The 16,736-nt window shown below is 34.3% G+C and overlaps 1 protein-coding gene and 1 long non-coding RNA gene across 2 annotated transcripts; one reads left to right on the top strand and one right to left on the bottom strand.

Moving 5' to 3' along the window:
• Positions 1–9,363: 9,363 nt before the first annotated feature.
• LOC120180984 (uncharacterized protein At3g28850-like) lies at positions 9,364–9,766 on the bottom strand (the record flags this gene model as incomplete). Its single annotated transcript, XM_039186242.1, has 2 exons — positions 9,364–9,497; positions 9,607–9,766. Coding segments are annotated over 2 exons (294 nt in total), but the record flags the coding sequence as incomplete, so codon positions are not given.
• A 97-nt stretch (positions 9,767–9,863) lies between these two features.
• LOC120180873 lies at positions 9,864–10,458 on the top strand. The gene is made up of 2 exons (XR_005521711.1): positions 9,864–9,905; positions 10,049–10,458. It is a non-coding gene; the product is annotated as an uncharacterized LOC120180873 (long non-coding RNA).
• The last annotated feature ends 6,278 nt before the right edge of the window (positions 10,459–16,736 follow it).

A 16,736-nucleotide genomic window follows, 5' to 3' on the forward strand; every position in this document is an offset into this window, starting at 1 on the left:
CTTCAGATCGGAAGAGTTTCTAGGGTTTATTATATGCAGAGTTTTAGTTCTAAGAGTAAAGGTACTCGAATTATCTTTGTTAGTGCCCCCTTGGGCTGCCAACCCTCAATCCTAGTCCACCACATACTTAAGCGGATCGAGTTCAATTCGAGGGACACATTTCTCTATGCCTGACACGGAGAATAAATTCTCACGAAGACATAGAGCATATGAATCCCGAAAGCTATTTGCTAGGTCTGACACGGAGAAAAAATTCTCACGAAGACGTCGCTTTCACTCCCACTTAAAAGGGACAAACTTGATTATAAAGCTTATGTTATACCATGCAAGTTTGTGTGTGAGGAGAAATATTTAAACTTCTGACAAACAATAATGAAATTTAATACTTGAAAAATAAAATAAAACATTAATAAAATAATATATATAAATATTATGAAAATAATAAGTATATATAAAAATTTGAAAAGAAAAATTATAAATTAAATATATGGATTTTTAATTTCTAATTAATAGAGACAATTTGTAATTAATTTTAAAGTTTGACCGCTCCCCAGTGGAGTCGCCAAGCTGTCGTAACCGGTTTTCGTCCGGGTATGAATTTTTACTTAGCGGGGAAAATTTAAAATGAATAAATAAATGATTTAAAAAATAACATTTTTGGGAGTCGCCATTGACCCTTTTTGGGTTAGGTAGGTCAAATACCTAAAAACGATCTTTTAAAATAGTTTTGAATAAAACATAATTTAAAAGATAAAACTGATATGCTTATAACAAAAATTTTAGTAAAATAAGATTCGTGGTCGATTACGTTTAGGGAAGGATTAGCACCCCTAAAACGCCCAAAATCGGTACTTTATCAATTATAAATTGTCTCTATTATCAGAAATTTAAAAATTCAAAGATATATTTAATTTATAATATTGTTATTTTAAATTTATAATTTTATGAAAATATACTAATTTAAATATAAATAAGATATTTATTTATTTAGAAATATCAGAAAAGGGCTTCTAGGTGTTTTAAGACAGCTCTTTTCTTAATATTAAAAAATAAATAAAAAATAATAAAACATTTATCTAAAAATAATTAAAATATAATTTAAAAATATTTATTTAAAATATCAGAAAATGAACATCCAGTTTCTTTAAGACTGCCCTTTCTTAAAATTGAAAAAGAAATTAATATTAAAATATGATTATTTTTCTTAAAAGTAATTTATAAAATTAAATTTATAAATAGGATTTTAATAGAAAACAAATAAAAATAAATAAATAAATATTATTTATTATATATATATATATACTAAATAATAATAATAATAATAATTAAATATATTAAAAATAAACATATAAAATTAAAACAATAACTAAAATAAATGAAAATAAAACTATATAAAAAATAATAATAAAACTAAATTAGAATATATTAAAATTAATTCGTAATTAATTATTTAAAATTACAGGGATTAAACGTGCTATTTTACATATTATTTAATTTAGTGACTAAAATAAAGTTATCTTAAATTCAAATATCAAATTAAAATGAATTAAAACATGCTTTCGGATTAAAAATTTAATTAACAAAATTATAATGGTTATTTCGGTCATTTTACCTAAAATTATATATAAGTAAATTAATGACTAAATTATAAGATAAACAAATTAAGAGGCCAAATTAAAATGATTATAAAGTTGATTCTAGTGGCTATAATGTAAAATTATAAAACTAATGGACTGCGGACTGGGTTTAACTTTTAATAAATTACAAACGGACCCCTCCCCAAAACGACGTCGTTCGGGGGGGTATTTAAGCCTCAAACCATACGGCCTTAAGGCCATTTTTCTCATTTCATCTTTCACTTTCTCTTCTAACTGAGAGAGAATAAAATTCTCTCACTTCTCTCTAGCTTCCCTCGCCGGAGGGAAGCCGGTCATCGGCCAGCAGCCTTGTGTCGCCGCCAACCTTACCGTCGGCCACCGCATCCGGTGGCCGAAAAATATTATTTACACCAAAATGTAGATCGGACCGTCCTAATGACGGTTCGATGTACTTTTCCCTTAAAAAGCTCCCGATCGGAGCAAATCTACAAAAATACCTTCGTTTTCGAAGGCTTTTGGTGGCTCGTGGAGGCGCGTATGAGCTCTGGTGGCGTCGCAGCTTCCTCGGTAAGGTTTCTCTCAATTTCTATCTCGGTATTTTGGTGGTGTTTGGTTTCTGTATGTCTTGTTGCTCTCTGTTCGTGGTTGTTCTGGTTCCCTCTCCCTTTTTTTTTTGCAGGTGGTCGATGGTTTTTATAACCATCGACGGTGTGGCTCTCGGACCAGTTAATAAGGTGGCAGTTTGGTGAGTCACCAAACTTTAGTGATGATTCACAGTGGCCTTTAACGTGGACGGTTGGTTTTGAGTATTCTGGAGGCTCTCGGTTGGCGTCGTGGCAGTATGTGAAGCGGAGTGGAATGGCGTAGATCGACGGCAACAGAGGCGGCGGTCGCGTGTCCTTAGGGTATCATAACCCTAGGGTTTCAGCTGGAGGCTTCTGGACCGTTGGATCTTATCATATCCAACGATGGATGATTGCTGGCGGCTGGAGCTGAGATCAAATCCTAATTAGTTTAGGGTTTCTATTAGGCTGGCTCAGTTGGGCCAGAACTGGGCTCCGGGTATTGGGTCTGGAATATTGGGTACTGTTGTAATTGGGCTCCGGTATTGGGCCTGTAATATGTAATAATAATATTTATTAATAAAAATATAATAATAATAGTAATAATTATAATAATTATAACAATTATAATAATTATAATAATAATAAAAATAAAACAGGCAAAAAATTTAATGTCTACAGTTACAATCTCAAGGACTTGCCATGACTAGTGTTGAAATTCAAAGCCACCGGCTGCTTTGAATAAATGGTGGCTTAGAATTAAAAACATGGGCTGCTAGTAATAGGGATAATTACAAAATTGAGTCATTAAACTTTAGGGTATTTTTAAAGATTAGTCCCTAAGCTTCAACTATAAATACTATAGCTCATTTAGCTTCAAAATCATCCCAAAATCTTCTAGTTCTCTCTCAAGTGTGTTTTGTAAACACCTGTAAATTTTCTCTTTAGTAAAAGATCTGTAGTAGTCCGAAGACGTAGGCAAAATTGGCTGAACTCCGTTATCAATTTCGGGTATTATTTTTCCGCTTTTATTTCGCATTCTCACTAATATGATTATAGGGAACTTACTCGTTACTCGGTTTATTTCCCAACAACTGGTAATCAGAGCTTTTGGTTGTGAATTTTATCAATTTTTTGCGAGATTACTATTTATTACTATTCACATGAATAGTAAATTTCGTGAATAGTAAAAATTTTGTCGGCGATACGAATTTGTCGAAGGAAGTGTTATAATACACGGTGGTTCGCACAAATTGTCAGAAACGATCCAAAGAAGCCAGATTTAAGTGGGAGCGATGGCTGTAGACGAAGGGAAGGTGAAAATTGAAAAGTTCGATGGTGCGGACTTTGGCTTTTGGAAGATGCAAATTGAAGATTTTCTATACCAGAAAAAATCTATATCAACCCCTCTTAGGAAAGAAACCAGAGGGCATGAAAAATAAAGACTAAGCTCTTCTCGACAGACAAGCCCTCGGAGTTATCCGACTGATGTTATCCCGCAATGTTGCTTTCAACATAGTAAAGGAAAAGACCATGGCGGGTCTTATGGCGGCTCTCTCCAATATGTATGAGAAGCCATTGGCCTCAAACAAAGTTCATTTGATGAGGCAATTATTCAATTTGCGGATGGCGGAAGGGGCATCAGTGGCTCAACACCTAAATGAACTCAACACAATCACAACCCAGTTGAGTTCCGTGGAAATTGAATTCGATGATGAAGTTCGAGCTTTAATTCTCTTATCATCTCTACCAGACAGTTAGAATGCTACTGTTACAGCAGTCAGCAGCTCGTCGGGAAACAACAAATTAAAATTTGACGATGTTCGGGATCTGGTATTGAGTGAAGAAATTCGACGGAGAGAAGCGGGTGAAACATCAACCTCCTCAGCCTTGCACATGGAGTCCAGAGGGAGAACTTCAGAAAGAAATTCAAATCGTGGCAGATCGAAATCCAAAGGGGCAAATCAAGAACAGGAAAGAAAGAATTTACCTGTTGCAATTGTGGCAAGAAAGTTCACTTTAAAAGAGATTGTCGAGCACTGAAGAAAGATACCGGCGCACAGGAATCTGCCAACATGACAGAGGAAACAGGTGATGCCATGATTCTAAGCATCAACAGTCCGATTGAATCATGGATCTTGTATTCAATCTTTCTACTCCACCCCATGCCGAGAAATCATGGAGAACTATGTCAGTGGTGATTTTGGGAAGGTCCATCAAGCCGATGATGAAACCTTGAAGATTGTCGGAAAAGGAGACATCTAATTAAAGTTGTCAAACCAGACCACCTGTACGCTGAAGGGAGTGAGACATATTCCTGGCCTCAAAAGAAACTGTAGGGCAGCTTGATGGAGAAAGATATAGTACAACCTTTTCAGGATGTGAATGAAAGATTACCAAAGGCACACTCGTCATTGCTCGTGGTAAGAAGAATGATACTCTCTATATAACCTCAAATTTAGAGAATATCATTGCAGTAGCAGATGCTGATGGAAAATCAAACCTATGGCACCAAAGGCTTGGCCATATGAGCGAGAAAGGGATGAAGACACTTTTGTCAAAAGGGAAGCTGCCGGATCTAAATAATGTAGATGTCGGACTATGCGAGGATTGCATCTTTGGCAAACAAAAGAAAGTCAGCTTTGCAAAGATTGGTAAGACACCCAAGGCTGAAAAGTTAGAGTTGGTTCATACTGATGTATGGGGACCATCTCCAGTTCCATCTCTTGTAGGCTCATTATATTATGTCACATTCATCGATGATTCAACAAGGAAGTTGTGGGTTTATTTTCTGAAGAAGAAAGCAGAAGTCTTTGATACCTTCAGAAAATGGAAGGCCATGGTGGAAAATGAGACTGGTATGAAAGTCAAGCGATTGAGGTCTGACAACGGAAAAGAGTACATAAATAGGAGATTCAGAGATTTCTGCGCAAACAATGGGATCAAGATGGAGACAACAGTTCCCATGACACCGCAGCAGAATGGCGTAGCAGAGCGCATGAACAAAACTCTGAATGAACATTCCAGAAGCATGAGGATACATGCCATATTGCCCAAATTTCTATGGGCTGAAGCTATCAACACTGCAGCTTACTGATCAACCATGGGCCCTTAGTTCCTTTGGATGGAAGAATACCAGAGGAAGTTTGGAGCAAGAAAGAAATAAACCTTTCACACTTAAGACTTAAGAGTGTTTGGTTGTATTTCTTATGCACACATAGATTCTTTTGAAAGAAATAAACTTGATGCCAAGTCCAACAAATGCATCTTTGTTGGTTATGGTGGTGATGAGTTCGGTTACCGGTTTTGGGACTATAAAAATCGGAAGATCATCAGAAGCAGAGATGTTATTTTCAATGAGAATGTGGTGTACAAAGACAGGTCAACTGTAGAATCAAGCAACTACAATACCAAAGCTGAAACAAAGGAATTTGCTGAGTTCGAGGAGATTTTGAAATGATGTTCAAATCAGTCCTGAAGTAGTTCAAGAAGAACCAGTCACACCAGAACTAAGACGCTCCTCAAGAATTCTTAAACCAACCCAACGGTATTCTCCTTCTTTGCACTACTTATTGTTGATTGACAATGGTGAACCAGAGTTCTATGATGAAACAATGCAAGTGGAGGATTTAGTCAAGTGGGAGTCTTCCATGAAAGATGAGATGGACTCGCTTATGTCAAATTAGACGTGGGAATTAGCTGAATTACCACCAGGCAAGAAAGCTCCAAAACAAGTGGATTTACATGATCAAAGAAGAGCACGATGGAGAAAACGTTACAAAGCAAGATTGATTGTCAAAGGCTTTCAGCAAAAAGAAGGTATTGACTACAATGAAATTTTCTCTCCAGTTGTGAAGTTGTCTACAATCAGGCTGGTGTTGAAAATTGTAGCTGCAGAGAATCTACATCTTGAGCAGTTAGATGTGAAGACAACTTTCCTTCATGGTGATTTGGAGGAAGAAATCTATATGAGGCAGCCAGAAGGCTTCATAGAGGCATGCAAGAAAAACCTGGTATGCAGGTTGAAGAAGAGCTTGTATGGTTTAAAACAAGCTCCTAGACAGTGGTACAAGAAGTTCAATAGCTTCATGGGTAGCAGTGGTTTTACCAGATACCAAGCAGATCATTGTTGCTACATCAAGAGGTTCGACAATAGCTTCATTATTTTATTGTTGTACGTTGATGACATGCTCGTTGCAGGCTCAGATATGCAAGAGATTATAAACTTAAAGAAAAAATTGTCGAAGCAGTTTGCTATGAAGGATCTGGGCGCTGCAAAGCAGATTCTTGGGATGAGGATTAAGAGAGACATAAAGTCGGGGACTTTGATGTTATCACAGGCTGAGTACATCAACAAAGTACTCTCCAGGTTCAATATGCAAGATGCTAAACCAGTGAGTACACCTTTAGGTGTTCATTTTAGACTCTCCAAAGAACAGTCACCAAAGACGGAGGAAGAACGTGCACACATGGTGAAGGTGTCGTATGTCTCTGCAATTGGAAGTCTGATGTATGCCATGGTTTGTACCAGACCAGATATTGCTTATGCAGTGGGAGCTGTTAGCAGGTACATGAATAATCCAGGCAAGGTACACTGGGAAGCAGTCAAATGGATCCTCAGATATCTGTGGGGTACCACAAACAAAGCACTTTGTTTCAAAGGTGTAGATACGATACTGACAGGCTATGTAGATGTTGACTTAGCCGAAAATGTCGACATCAGAAAAAGCACTACAGGGTATGTCTATACTCTAGGAGGAACTACAGTGAGTTGGTTTCTCAACTACAAAAGATAGTTGCTCTCTCCACAACTGAAGCAAAATATGTCGCTGTTACGGAAGCCAGCAAGGATATGGTTTGGCTCCAAAGTTTCTTGGAAGAGTTAGGCAGGAAACAAGAAAACAATGTCTTGTATTGAGACAGTCAAAGTGCTATCCATCTAGCAAAGAATCCGTCTTTTCATTCCAGGACGAAGCACATACAATTGAGATATCATTTTATCCGGTCTCTTCTGGGAGATGAGATTTTGAAACTTGAAAAGATTAGTGGAGATCAAAATCCGGCAGACATGTTGACAAAGACGGTGACTACGGACAAACTGAAGTTGTGTTCAGCTTCTGTTGGCATGCTAGAGTAATAAGACCAGAAATACTGTTGCATTGATCGAGGTTTGAAGACAGATTAAAATCAGTCTTCAAGTGGGAGATTGTTGAAATTCAAAGCCACCGGCTGCTTTGAATAAATGGTGGCTTAGAATTAAAAACATGGGCTACTAAATATTTTATTATTTTGTAATAAGAATAATTACAAAATCGAGTCATTGAAATTTAGGGTATTTTCAAAGATTAGTCCCTAAGCTTCAACTATAAATACCCTAGCTCATTTAGCTTCAAAATCATCCCAAAATATTCTAGTTCTCTCTCAAGTGTGTTTTGTAAACACCTGTAAATTTTCTCTTTAGTAAAAGATGCATCAGTCCGGAGACGTAGACAAAATTGGATGAACTCCATTATCAATTTCGGGTATTGTTTTCCGCTTTTATTTCGCATTCTCACTAATCTGGTTATAGGGAAATTACTCGTTACTCGGTTTATTTCCCAACAACTAGAATAGCCAAGGTGATTTTCTCCCTCAAACCATGGAAAAAAAAAAAACATAATCGCAAATTCCAATAGAGCACCCTGACTTTTAAAGCTTGAGAGACGACCAAGTCATTCCCTTTTCACATCATGAGTTCCATTTACCATGAATTTTCATTTACCTAGAAATGTTGAGGGAGACAGACTCCACCGAAAGCTCAAATTCGCTGCGCATGAAACTCGATATTCCTAAATATACCAGCACCATAGTTTCAAAATGGCCAAAAGACGAGTCTCCTGCATTCCATTTATCCTGAAGACTTCAAACTCCAATGAGAACCACACTCCTCAAACTAGAGTTGACAATGGAAACTCCTAGCCTCAAATAAGACATAAGATCAAAACTCCCAAATGACACCCTAATAATCGAGAACTACTCACTTGAATCCAGCCCCATAATGATCCAAGACTAAAGCTTCATCTTACACAACAACGATAAATACATAGTAGAACGCCATGGGTTAGCAGTAGAGAGATCACATAAATTTACCTCTGTCCCAAATCACTGTTAGACCACCTAACCTTGCTTCAACGGGCGAAAAGGAAAATTCAAACTCATCATCCATTCATATCCTCTTCACCTCCTCCATTGAAAAACCATCCTTAATTTCTTGTAAAAGAATCATATCCACCTTTGGTTCTTCATGTAACCTTCGAACTGTCTAAACTTTTATCTCCGGGCTTAACATTCCAAGTTAAAACCTACATGCTACTCTTATCTAAAATTGCAGCACTAACCTCCTACCTTCTGTTCCCCTTTATTCCTGATCTAATAAAGCAATTTCCCCCACCACTTCTTCCTCATCACCCACTATCTCAGTTCCAAGATGCTTACCCAAATTCAGCGATCGCCTAGCCTCCTTTGTGAGTATATTCCACCGCGCCAATAACTCTGAGTCTGATAGAGACGTACTTGAGAATCCAACGATCGCGGTTCTTTCTTATTCTTTTTGTTTCTTCGTATCGCCCTGTCTCTCTTCTTCTTGTCAGATCAGAGATTACTTTGTTCTGGAGATGTAAAAGAGAACCATATCTCTTGCCTCTTTATTATCACTACGCAGTTCTAGGAAAAATGCCTTAGACCCTTCCATGTCGCTATTGAGTACAAGTCACTGAAACACATACTTATGATCACAGTCATAGCTCATACACTTGTTCTAAGCGTCAGCATTCAAAATCTGTCATTAGCTCGAACTCTTTGCATCTGTAGAATCTTGCAATAGTTGACATCGTAGATCGAGTGTGTTCTTGTTCCGACTACAAGAATTTATATGAGATTAGCAGATCCCATATGTTCATGAAAATGCTTGTTTATAAAGATTTAACTCAAAGTCATGCAGGATTTGCGGATAGCACACAATCAAAGAGAGGAGAAATTGACACAAGTAAATGGAAATTAGGCAAACCATATCATCCAATAAACAACAAAACAGTCAATCTTTTACAATCAAGGCCTAAAACCCACTGTAGAGCCCCACTTCCCAAATAAGAAAAAAATGGTTCTTCAAGATATCATTGCTACAGGCACATCTTTATAACAGATGAAATATTAAATCTACTGTATCAGCAACAAATAGGACATTGTATCAATCCATTTTCATTGCACTCACCACACATTATCTTCTTCTGTTCTTTATCCAAAACCTTGAAGCTCCAATTGCATTGTTTGCACATCACAAATCTCACCCCTCCACAGTCTTTACACCTGGGAACCATCATGGGGATCCCTTCAAACAAGATTTGAGCTCCCCTTCCTCTCTCTTCCACTCCGCCAATCGACCTTCCATTAACAAAAACTAGTGGAACTTTCATTTCTTTTGTTCCTTTTAGCTTCGATGATGGATCTCACCGTGTTGCATTCCTCAAAGGTCTTTCTGATCCCTTTCAATGTTGTAGTGTAGACCACAACTACATTTTCTCCACCTGCAGGGTGTTTTGGCTCCAAATCTTGAAGAACGACCTTCGAATTGTGAGATTTCTTCGATTTTCGGGTTTCAGGTTCGGGGGAAATTATTATCTTGATTTGTTCCTCTACTTCAGACAACTCTTTTTCGTGCAAGAAGGTTTCCTTGGCAAGTGAGATCAGTACTTCTTGAGAAATAAAGGTAAATATATATATATCGAAAACGAAGATGAACTTTCTTCTTAGATTGCTTTTCGGTATCCATATTAAATCAATTTTAAGTGCAAAACATGATTCAAGATTTCCCAAAGTCCCTCAGGTCTAGATATTATTTTCATGTCAAAGCAAATCTGACATCAATTCTTGCTAACTCTGACTGATTTATTACAAACTTGGAAATGAAGGGAGGAGCTGAGCCACCACAAAAGAAAAAGGGAAGGAAGAACTCCATGCAGATGCTGAAAACAGCCATGTTAATTTCAGCTGTAGCAGTTGCGGTGGCTGGAGTAGTTATTGTCATAACCAAGAAACTTAAAGAGAAATGAACATATATTTATACATATACATGGTTGCAGGATGATGTAGCTAGCCAAAAGAGTGTTAAAATCTAGCAAATTCAATCCTTTTTTTTCTCATTTCAAGTTTATTTGTTTTAGATTTTTTTGTAAGTTATAACTACCATTATTTTGCCCATTGGGGCTTTTCCTTATTCCATTCATACTAAAACATTGATTCAGAACTTCCTTCTGTTACCACTTACATTTTTTAAGATTTGAACTTTTGTATTAAGGGAACAACTCACAAATACATTTGGACCAGTAAATATATATAATAGATATTGAAAAAAAAGTTGAATATATTAAGTATTTAATACATAAACTAGTTCCCCATGCAATACATACAGATGAGTCAGACGGCAAAACTTAACGATAGAGCCTTAGAAAAAAATGAATTAACATAAAGTCCAATGTAGAAGGGTTTCAATTTCCATCCATTCTAACCTCCTGATAAGGATCGGAAGAAATGTTTGAGGCTTATCACGAAGTTGATCCACCATTGACCACCCTTCCTTCCCATACAATTTGGCTATGAAACTGAAATTGTATTCCGGAAAAATTGTTCTTGATTACCCCATCCCTTATCGCTCTATCCAGCTTTGTAGCATTCTCTCTGGTGGAACGCATCCATACCTTCCACATATCCATGATGAACAATTTGTCTTCTCTTTCGTTCAACTCCTTTTCTGCGGGGCTTATACTCTTTTCAGCGGGTGCCATGAAGTACGATCCCTTACAAAAGCAAGTACGGTTGAGAACTTGTTTTTCAAGTTCAATGTCGCCCTTGCAACTAAGTCTTGCAATCTCTTTCGGAAGAACCCGATAGCTTTCTGTCAATATCTCATCATCAATCTATTCTTCTGCTTTCTTCTTCCCCACGTCATCCATCTTCATCTCATCAATTTCTTCTTCTTTCTTCTTCCCCACGTCATCCATCTTCCCATCATCAATCTCTTGAAACTTGGGAAGTAATCGTCTATCTTCATCTTCAGATCAAGCGTTGTTATAATTCCTGTGCCATAATCGTGAAGGCATCATAGCAACATCAGATAATCTTCGAAATTGGTTTCCTTCTTAACTTTTTCACAGAACCTTAACGCTTGATCAAGATGATCCATTTTGTTGAATGCATTGATATTTCCAAGGGAAGCATACCTCTTCCTTTTTATGCGGCTCCGTTTTGATTCAATTGATTCCATCTGAACAACTTTTTTCACAGAATGGCTTCTTCTTTGAATCGTAGGTGGCAAGAAAATGTTAGGTTTCTTTTATATTTTCGATCTCTTTCAAATGAGGTTTTTATAATTTGGATGCTTTAAAGGGAGTGACGTTTACTTAGTCAACAAGGGCAAATGTTGAAGGAATTTAACTTAGATTAGGTTAATACTAAAAAATTACTATTATCCCCCTTTTTAAAATAAAATTTAATAAGAAATTTATTTGATACACAGTGTAAAATATAATTTATACGACCATGTTTATTTTAATACTAAACTCTAATATATAAAATCTTAAATCCTATATTTCAACCTCTTCCTAAACCCTAAATTCTAGACTCTAACTCCTAAAATAATACATTAAATAAACATAAAATACAAAATAAATTTGATCATAGATAGTTGGATACAAACTACAGAGTTTTATAATTGTCGTGTGACCCAAGCAAGACAACAAGGTGTTTTTGGAGTTTTGAATTTTTTTAAGGGAAACATCGTTAAGGATAAAGGGTTCTTCAGTCGTTCCCCCTCCCTCAATTTCAATAGTTGGTAAGGGTACATCATGTGTAGTATGATAATCCTAATATTTAATGTATAATGTGTTTATACGGACTTTTTTCTGGCGAAATTTAAGTGATTCCATATTAATTTGATTTTTGTTATAGCTTATATTTTTCAACAACTTTCTAAGATATCTGAATGAGTACAAGTCACAGTAAACAGTGGTAGATGTACGCTTTGGGCAGGATGGGTATACTTTGAAATCCGATTTTTTTTTATATTAGTAGTTCATTTTATTGAGTGTGTTCACCATGAAATTTTATTTATGCCTATCCTATACGAAAAATTATGTTATTACTATACATGTGCCCAACTTGAAAAATATTCTTGGATCAACCATTGACTATGAAGCACATACTTATGATTAGGGATGGACATGGGTCGGTTTGGGTCAAGTTTCGGCCAACCCGACCCGACCTAAAAATTTTACACCCTTCACCGACCCGACCCGATATGAAAAATATATACCCTCCACCCGATCCGAACCCGATCCAATTTTTTGAGATAAAATCCGAACGTGATTCGACCCGACCCAAAATAAAAAAATATTTTTATTCAAGAAAAACAGTGATTTAATTGAAAAGAATAATATATAGAGGGATATTATTGTAATTACTATTAAATATATAAGGTAAACTTATACTTTTTCCGGTTCGGGTCGAGTCGGGTATTTTTACCCTAAACCCGAATCCGACCAAACCCGAACTCAATTTAAAAAAACCGACCCGATCGGGTCAGATCGAACGAAACCCATCGGATTCGAATCCCATGCCATCCCTACTTATAATCACAGTCACAACTCATACACTTGTTCTAGGCATTAGCATTCGAATTCTGTCATTCGTTTGAACTCTTTGCATTTGTAAAATCTTGTAAAATTCGTCATCGTAGATTAAGGGTCTGTTTGTTTCACTGAAAATATTTTTCGGAAAATGTTTTCCATAAAATGAATTACATTTTCCACTAGTTGATGAATTTTTAAAAAAATATTTATTACAAATATTAAATACAATAAATAATATTATTTATCATAAAACTTAATATTATTATTTTTAAAATATTAAAATAATTTATTTATTATTAAAATATTATTTTTTATAATTTTATTAACAAAAATATTAATATTGGTATATTTTATTGAAATAAATATATTATAAAATTATATTAATTATTTATTAAAGTAATAGTGTTATATTATATTTTAAAAATATTAATTAGTATATTTTAAATATCTTTATTAAAATATTATTATATTATTATTAGATATATAAATAATATTATTCATTATTAATAATTTAATAATATTATTTCTATGAAATTAGTAAATAATATATATTTATTAATAATTTATTATATATTATTAAAATAAAAATATAATATCTTATATTATTATAATATAATTGATTATTTTATTATAATATTAAAAATATAATATTATATTATTAGAAATATTAATAAATATATTTTAAATATTTTAATGATTAAAATTTTAATTAAAATATTTTATTAATATTAAACTCATAAAATAAAATTATTTGAGTATTTATTATTTGAAGTGAAAAGTTCGGAAAATGACTTACGGAAAATAAGACCGTAAGTCATTTTCCAGAAAACAAAAAGGAAATTCTGTTGATCAGAAAAATATTTTACGTTGACCAAACATTTTTTCCTCCAACTAAACACTGGAAAATAAAGAAAACATTTTTTCGGAAAGATGTCATTACTGATACTGGAGATATACTCATTAGGTATGATGCCGAATACTCCTTATTCTGATTTTTGCTTTTTACCTACGTGTGAAATTCATCACATGCTAAGTAAACACTTAGTGAGACAATCATAATAATAATAAATGCAATACAACACATAAATATAAATAAATAAAATTACTCAATGAATTACGATCAATTTACATGTATTTCAATCATGTTACCATATATTAACATGAAATAAACCACATATAAAATTTATTACCAATATACTTGTCATCCATTCAAAAGTTCATATGTTTATTCACCCATTTATCATTTATTAACCAATAAACCATAATCCAAATATAAGCTTATAAGAACCCTAGGTACATGAGTTAAATATACACCGAAGTGCTAATACACATAAGGTTGTGTTGTAACACCCATCTTCCGTATATTTTTTCGTACACGAGATACAGATGTCACATCACTTTTAAAATTGTTCCTCATTTGAAAACCCATAAAATTTTGTTTTTCTATATCTGAAAACATAACATTTTTAATATAAAGCAAAACATAAATTGAAATCTGTTACAAAGTTTGACTTAATTAAAATTCGAAGCATTTTTAAATCTTTAATTACATGCCAAATAAGTTTTCCAAAGTAAACTAGATTGTCCTAGTGTCACTGAAGAGTCAACCTTAATTGCTGATCACCACTGCTACAACAACACTCATTACTTAGTTAATCTTTGCTTTTACCTACGCGTGGAAATAACACACGTTAAGCAATTACTCAGTGAGACATAATATTGTAAAGAACATTAAGGTATACATAATTATCTCATGGTTATTTGATTTCAATCTAATTCGTAACATCCATAAGGATTATATAAGTCCCTCTTATTGAAACCAACTTCTTTCATACTATCAACATAAACATCCTTAGTATGTCCAACATATTTTTCTTTTTATTTTTCTTTAGTAACTATTTGTAAATTTCAGTTATGGCCTCTTTTCAGGCCTTAATACATCCATTCATGCATTTTAGTTATGACATCCTTTCATGCCTTTATGCATTCATTCATGCATTTTAGTTATGTCATCCTTTCATGCTTTAATGCATCCGTTCATGAATTTTAGTTATGGCATCATTTCATGCCTTTATGCATCCGTTCATGCATTTTAGTTATGACGTCCTTTCATGCATTTATGCATCTGTTCATGCATTTTAGTTATGGCATCCTTTCATGCCTTAATGCATTCGTTCATGAATTTTAGTTATGTCATCCTTTCATGCCTTTATGCATCCGTTCATGCATTTTAGTTATGACATCCTTTCATGCCTTAATGCATCCATCATGTATTTTAGTTATGGCATCCTTTCATGTCTTTATGCATCCGTTCATGCATTTTAGTTATGTCATCCTTTCATTCCTTTATGCATCCATTCATGAATTTTAGTTATGGCATCCTTTCATGCCTTAATGCATCCGTTCATTTTTGTTATAACATAGTCAATACTATAAAACATACATTAATTTAAACATTCTAATTGGAAGCAATATGAATATTCTTCATCTCAAATAATTACAATAAATGTACTCACCTGGTGATCCCCGCTAAAAAGAGGTAGAGATGCCTGGTTAATCAATAACTTTATCTTTCCCCCTTTTCTTGCTAGATTCAGGAGCTTGGTTACGATGTACACAAGCATCCATTAAGTACACATAACTATCCAATGTTAGTATACTCCTTAACATTATACTCTAATAATATTCAAAAGTATCATTATTTCATTTTCTATAACAATTTCAACCTATCTAGCAGTTCCAAGCTCATTAGTATCGGTACTACTACCCTGATACCGATACTTCTATACTATGGTACCGATACCCCCTTTCAGTATCGATACCATTTCTATATTCTGTGTTACATGGTATCGATACCCTTCTCTCGGTTTGATACTACTATACTATGGTACCGATACTCCCTTTCAATATCGATACCATTTTATTATTCTGGATCCATGGTATCGATACTTCCCCTTGTTAGTATCGATACCTCATCATTATCGACACCACTTGCATCTGTACCGATATTGTTCGTCATATTTCTACCTATTTACACCTATAATATCGGTACTGTTCTATCAATACCGATAACATTGCCCATATTTACCATTTTTAGCTCTATTTTCACTTAATTTCCCCTCTAATCTTATACTTTTACCTACAACAATACTATTAAACTCATCTTTACTTAACCCAACTAACTTTACTTCATCTTTCCACCTTTAACATCTAACATCTTCATGGAACATCTGAACTCAAGAATCATATCATTTTTCTAAACATGTTTTTAATTATATCTCATGCTTCTATTCTCTTATTCAATCCTTCAACAAGTCAATTCTACTAATAAACCTCAAGAAAAACACATACATATCATTTAAAACCCCATTTCCTTAAATCTAATATAAAACACCCACCACGTAGTTTTAATCTTCTTTAATCCTTCCTTAAGCTTACATATAACTTAATGTTACCAAAGTAACCCATAATTTAAAGGAATAATTAACTAATACAAGTTTACCTTATACCAAGGAGGAGAGGACTACCCACGTGAAGAAGAAGAAGAGTAGAAAATGCCTTACTTTCCTCTTTTCTCCTATTTAAAATCCCTAATAAAAATATATTTTTAAATTCATTCTCCCCTTAAAAAACAAAGTTCCCTATTAATTTTTCTATTGATACAAATTAGTATAAACACTATTCCAAATCATTTTCTCATCTTTTACCACTTATTCAAATAAATCTTAAATTTTCAAATCTTTTCAATATAGTCCCTGATATGATATTTGGGGTATTATAATTCTCCCCCTTAAGAAAATACATCATCGAATTTAAATAAATACTTGGAATGAAGAGGTATGGAAATTGTATTCTCATGTCCTCTCATTCCCAAGTAACTTATTCAACTTTATGATTCTACTAGAGTACTTTAA

This window comes from Hibiscus syriacus, unplaced genomic scaffold (genome assembly GCF_006381635.1).
Source record: "Hibiscus syriacus cultivar Baekdansim isolate YM2019G1 unplaced genomic scaffold, ASM638163v2 tig00112503_pilon, whole genome shotgun sequence".
NCBI classification, from domain to species: domain Eukaryota; kingdom Viridiplantae; phylum Streptophyta; class Magnoliopsida; order Malvales; family Malvaceae; genus Hibiscus; species Hibiscus syriacus.